Below are 6,000 nucleotides of genomic sequence, written 5' to 3' on the forward strand. Positions count from 1 at the left end.
GCAAAGGCTGTATCAGTGAAGTCCCTAAGTAAAAAGAGCAATTTTCCAACATAACTTCAACTCCAAGAGAAGTATCTCTTTCCAGTAGAATCTCACGTCCTCTTGATTCCCATCTCGAGTGTGTGACAGGTTTCTAAATGAGTTACAAGGTCCCTTTGTCCTCAGCAGGCCCAATCTAGTCTTAGCTTAAACACTTTTTTGTCTAAGATAGAACAAGTTTCGCCAGTAAGATGTCTTCATCAAAGTGTCTGAGATGCCTGGGGGCAAAGACTTTAGTCTGGAAGGCTCTTATATAGCTAATGTTTCCCTGAGTGTCCCTTGAAACACTACTCACTTGAGGACTGCTTGACTTTAAACCTTACTTAATCTTAAGTCTGGTGCTCGTTCATCACTCGATATTTATTTAGCACCTACTCGGTGCGGCACACTATACCAGAGCTCTGGGGACACCACCCATAATAGATCTTACTTGTCTTACCTGACTTGTTACCTGACTTATGGCCTAAAAGACAACCATGACGGTGTGGCATGGCTGCACCTGGCCCCTGCTTATCCTGTGCTGGGACCAAGACCTGCATGCCCTCATCTTCCAGCCCCCAGTGGAAAGCATACTATAAATTTATCCCAATTCAACAGTTACCCAGCTGACACTAAAGGCTTTAGTCAATTCTCTCCTTTTTTCTCTAATTTTTCTTCTGTCTCTGCCCACATTATCTCATTTTGTTTGAAAAATGTTTTTACCTTGCTTCTTTTATAAAGTTGAACATATAATTTTTTCCTTCTCCCTCTTAAAAAACTAAAACTAAAACATCAGATATTACTCGTCTTCTTATTCACATATGGATCCCAATACAGTGTCTGTGTGTCAGCAGCTCTACAGAGAAAAAGGCATTTCTCATTCCTGCTTTACTGGCACTTTCTGGAATTACAAACTCTATGCTAAATAATTGTGGCAGGTAACGAAGCACTCTGCTTGGTCACAAATCACAAGATATAAAGAGAGCTTGGTAGAAGCTGAACTTAAAGCAAACACAGACACTCTTCTGACAAATTCAGACAAGATATAATCAGAATTGAAAGGGAAGCTTGGAGTACTGTGAAGGGGAATTTGAAGAAAATCTTGGGCAAGGTATGTGCAGCACCAGTTAAAGTAAAAAAATCTAATACTAAATAGTCAAGAACTAATTCACAGGCAAGAGGTGTGTGAAAAACATGATAGTGAGGAGCCAAATCATTTGATTACCCCACTGTGGGGGTGATCACTCCAATTCCTGAATTCCTATAATTATATATGCGGTACCCAATCCAGACTTGTTCTTATAATGCTTATCTTACTTGCTTGGTAAATTCCTTGGCTGTCTATTTCACCTTTATAATCTCCCCCTGGCAGGTATATTTTTAAAAAAAAAATCTCAGGCATCAATTTTGAGATTTTTTTTGGTGTTATTTTCCCAGGTAGGTAACCTCACCGGAACAGTATACTGACATTGTTCTGGCCACCATGGCCAGAAGAACACCTAAGGAACTAACAGTAAAGGTAGGAAAAGATCCCTATTGTACAGGACAAGGCCTGACAAGCTAGCCCAATAATTACCGCTCCCCCTGAAGTCCTATAGAAAAACAAACCAAACCAGTCACACTCCAGTCAAGCATAACCCCACATTACTCATTGTAAGACACTGTGTTTAAATCATCCCTTTTATGTTACTAAAGGTCCCTCCCTTGTTTCATGTTACAAAGCTGACAACCTAACAAATTATCAAATTATTAGAAGCCCCTTTACCGTAGTTGCCTTTGTAGTTACTGAGTATAAAATGTGGGAAGAACTGAGGGTCGGGGCTGCAGCTGGTCTCTTACATGGGTGAGACGCTGCAACTGTAGCCACTGGCCAGCTAATAAAGGCTCCAAAATTCAAACACAAACTCTGGTGGTCGTCTGTCGCGGGTCACACCAGAACAACAGCATGTTCTCAGCAACTATATTTATCACCTAAAAATAGTCTAAGTGTTATACAAGTAATTTACTATTTAAACTAGTAATGAGACTATTTCCCCAGAATCCTATCTCATTTTATGAATGGCAAAGCAATAGGCAAACAGTGAAGGTAATAATCCTTCCCTAACATCAAAAATACACCTCTAAAATAACAAGCATCTTAGAATCCACACAAGCCACGAAATGTGCATCTAAATAATGCTCTACATTGGCAAATGTCACACACTCTTACCTCATTTAAGGTCCACAATTTTCATTTTACAGGGAGTAAAACGAAGTTGCCTGAGGGAACTAATCCTTATTGAGTACCTACTGTTCTAGGATGATGATTAACAAATATAATCAAAATTAGCACATTATATGCTGGCAACTTCATGAAGCGCGACATTGGTTTTAAAAATGTGCCTGCCAGAGAGTAACAGGTGAGATTATTTATTAAATAAAGGATTTTAGGGGATCTTGTCAGAATTCAAATTATTATACATCAGGTTTTGGGTAGGACCCAAGTTTTCTAACAAGTTCCTAGGTGATGCTGATGTTACTGGTCTGCACTTAGACAGCAAAATTGTACAGTTTATGAAGAATTAACCCTAGCAAGCACTACTAGCTAAAACTTTATATCCTTTCATCTTCAATGACTCTACAGTGATACTATTATCATTGCTATTTGACACACACGACTAAAGCACAGAGAAGTGAACTTTTAATAGATCACAAGGCTGGTATGTGGGGAACCAGGATTCAAACTCAGGCAGACTTGACCCTGCAGGGCACTCTTAACCCCTACACATTATCTCAGTTAACAGGCACATCAGAATTCAAAGCCAGGGTCAGTTATCTTCGGTACCATTCTTCGGAGTCGGGTCCTGCTATAATTAATGTGTCGGGACAACATAAGGCCGTAGGGCGGGGGTTACAGAAAACAGCCTCCCTCTCCAGCGAGCAGGAGAGGCGGGAAAGGATCGGCAGGAGCCTGGATCTTCCCGAGAGTCGGGGAACAACGCTCCCGGCAGCCGCAGGTCCGCGGGTTGGCAGTAGGCGGGCGTAAGGGGGCGGGCGTAAGGGAGGGGCGTAAGGGGGCGGGGCCTGCACCAGGAAAAGGTTCCGGGCGGGACGTACCAATGCGCGCAGGGAAGGGGTTTCAGGGGCAGCACTACGTCGCTGCCTCCGCGCCCTGTGCCGAGGGGGAGGAACTCTCACTCCAGCCCTCGACTCCCTGGAGTTGTGCGTGCTGAGGTACCGGGGTCTCAGGCCACAGCTGTCCCCTTAGAGGCTCTTCTTCCGGCCCCTCAGTCGAGTGGGAAGCCCCGGAAATGGCGGCCGTGCGGTACCTGACCAGTGGGGCTGGGAGAGTGTCCAGTCGCTTTACCAACTCCGCTACGCCTCACGCAAACCCACCCACTCCTCTGCCGCCACCGTAGCCCTTACCAGCTCTTTGGGTGGCTTCTCCTCGGTTTTTCCAAACAGCCCCATGACTGACTGAACTCGTGCCCCTCCCGGCTTTTCGTTCCCTGCGCCCAGGCAGGTCCGGGGCAGCCGCCTGGGCGGGGCCGGTGACTGAATAGGAATCCCGACGCCCAGAGAAGGGAGCGGCCGCAGTTTGGGAAATACGCATGCGCAGGACTGGGGTGGGCGGAGTTTTGTCAGAATGATTGACGCATTCGCGCAGGTTCTGGGAGGGGATTTCTAGAGGGAGGCGGTGAGTTTGGTGTTTTCCCTTTAGCTGTAGAAATGATTCATCTGGAAGACAGGAATTTATTGACTACACTTGGTGATTACAGCTGCTCCTGGTACTTCACTTACTGCTCTGTGTTGTTGTGCCGGAAGGCTGTATCTTCACCCAGACAAGGGACAATAGCCACCAGTTTTCCAATAGCTTCACCTTGTGTCCTGTAGGCAGCTCCCAGGCAGCAACCAGCAGAGCTGGGCCTCCCCTCTGTTGTCACCATCACCTAGTCCGTGAAACCCAGGCGTCACCATCTCTCCCTTTACCAGTTCCCAACTATTATAAACTTCTCAACATGTTTGAACTCCAGCCCCGTGCTCTCCATCCCAAGCATCCCAGCTTTTATTCAGGCCATAGCTATTCCAAAAGTGGATGACATGTGGGGTGTGTGCCTGTGTGTTCCTATACTCCAAATGGACCGTGACCTTAATCAGATGCTCAGAAGAATCTGTGACTAACAAGGACTAGACACCTTCTAGCTGGCCAGTCTCTGACTGAACTACACCGGTGAGCTGATGGTTGCTGCCATTACCTCGCCTCCTGATGGTGAAGAGATCACTCCTTTGGTGTCTCAACCCCATACTCCCATCTCTGGTAGGAATATAAAACGGTACAACCACTTTGAAAACATTTTGGCAACTTCTTAAAATGCTAAACATACACCTATCTTAAGTCATTCCACTGCTAGCCATTTACCCAAGAAGAGAAAAAGCATATGTCCTTAAAAAGAAGGACTTGTACACAATGTTCATAGCATCCTTATTTGTAATAGACAAGAACCAAAAATAATTCAAATGTCCCTCAACAGGCGAATGAATAAACCAATGGTGACAGATCCATACAATGGAATACTATTCAGCAATAAAAAGACCAAGCTTATGATACATGCAACAACATGGATGAACCTCAAAATAATTACGAGTGAAAGGAGCCAGAAAAAAAAGCCCATAGTGTATTTCATTTATATAGTATTTTATAAAAAAATGGAAACAGCTATAGTGACAGAAAGTAGATCAGTGGTTACTAGGGGACGGGTTGATCAGAAAAGGAGGAATTGCAAGAGACAAAAGGAAGCTTTTAGGGGTGATGGAAATTACAGTGGTACCTTGATTTTCGAACGTCTCTGTTGACAAACATTTTGGTTTACAAACGCTGTAAATGCTTCGGTTTTCGAACCCGTCTCGGAAGTGGAACACGGCTTCCGCTGAGTGCAAGATCCTGAGGCCTAGCTGTCGACTACTGATCCCTTGGTTTTCGAATGTTTCAGAACTCTTAATGGTCTTCAGGAATGGATTACATTAGAAAACCGAGATACCACTGTGTCCTTCAAGGTACCACTGTATCTTAATTGTGACGATTTCACAGATGTATACAATGTCAAAACAAACTGTACACTAAATATGTACAGTTTATGTCAATCATACTCAATAAAGTTCTTTACAAAAAAGCTGTACATATTCATCGTAAAACTTATCCCTGCCCCCAATTTATACTTCCTCCGGGGTAAAGGTCTCAAAGGATTCACACCTACTAGTTAGTGTCATTATTATAATATTATGATTATAAATAGTTGATGTGAATCCTTTGAGACCTTTTTCTTTGGAGAATATACTTTTACTTAATTGGGTTATTACACATATTGTTCTGCAATTTCCTTTTCACAAAAAGTTTTATACAGACTTTTATTGATGTTCATATCTATAGCTAAGGGATTCCATAGCAGGAATGTACTAAAACTTATTTAATAGTTTCTCTATTGGATGATGTTAAGAAGTTTCTAATTTTTCCCTGTTAAATAATAAATATAGACAGTTTAAATTTTAAACATACTTCAAATGCCCTCCAAACAGGTTGCACAGTTTTGAACTACCAACAGTGTATGAGAGCACCCTATTCCCGAAATCCTTGCTAACAATGACTGTTATCAACCTTTCACATTTTTGCCACTCTGGTGGTATAAAACATAATCTTAAATTTTCATTTCTATGATTACCAGTCTAAAGGAGCATCTTTTTGTAAATTTGTTGGCTATTTGAATTTCTTCCATGAATTGCCTTTGTATCCTTTGCCTATTTTCTATTGAATTGTCCCTCTTCCTCTCACCATCCCTGCTTCCTTCCTTTCTCCCTTCCTCCTCTCTTTTTTAATGGGAAGGAACTCTTTGAAAATGAGGGTTCTGTGGAATTTTTAAAAGACTTCTTCACCATATCCCTCCCCCTCCCCCCCCTTTTTTTTAGAATGAACTATAAGGCAGCAATATTTCAGGTAGTAGAACACTG

General features: G+C 42.9%; 1 protein-coding gene across 1 annotated transcript in view; it reads right to left on the reverse strand.

The window, feature by feature from the left end:
• CHMP3 (charged multivesicular body protein 3) overlaps positions 1-3,547 on the reverse strand; it is a 57,108-nt gene extending 53,561 nt beyond the window's left edge. The window contains exon 1 of the mRNA XM_016201818.2: positions 3,424-3,547. Within this exon, the coding sequence (XP_016057304.1) occupies positions 3,424-3,468 (45 nt within the window). The 5' untranslated portion in view covers positions 3,469-3,547. The remainder of the gene's footprint in view (positions 1-3,423) is intronic.
• Positions 3,548-6,000: the final 2,453 nt, after the last annotated feature.

The sequence above is a fragment of the Miniopterus natalensis genome, chromosome 13 (genome assembly GCF_054644295.1).
Source record: "Miniopterus natalensis isolate mMinNat1 chromosome 13, mMinNat1.hap1, whole genome shotgun sequence".
Lineage (NCBI taxonomy): Eukaryota > Metazoa > Chordata > Mammalia > Chiroptera > Miniopteridae > Miniopterus > Miniopterus natalensis.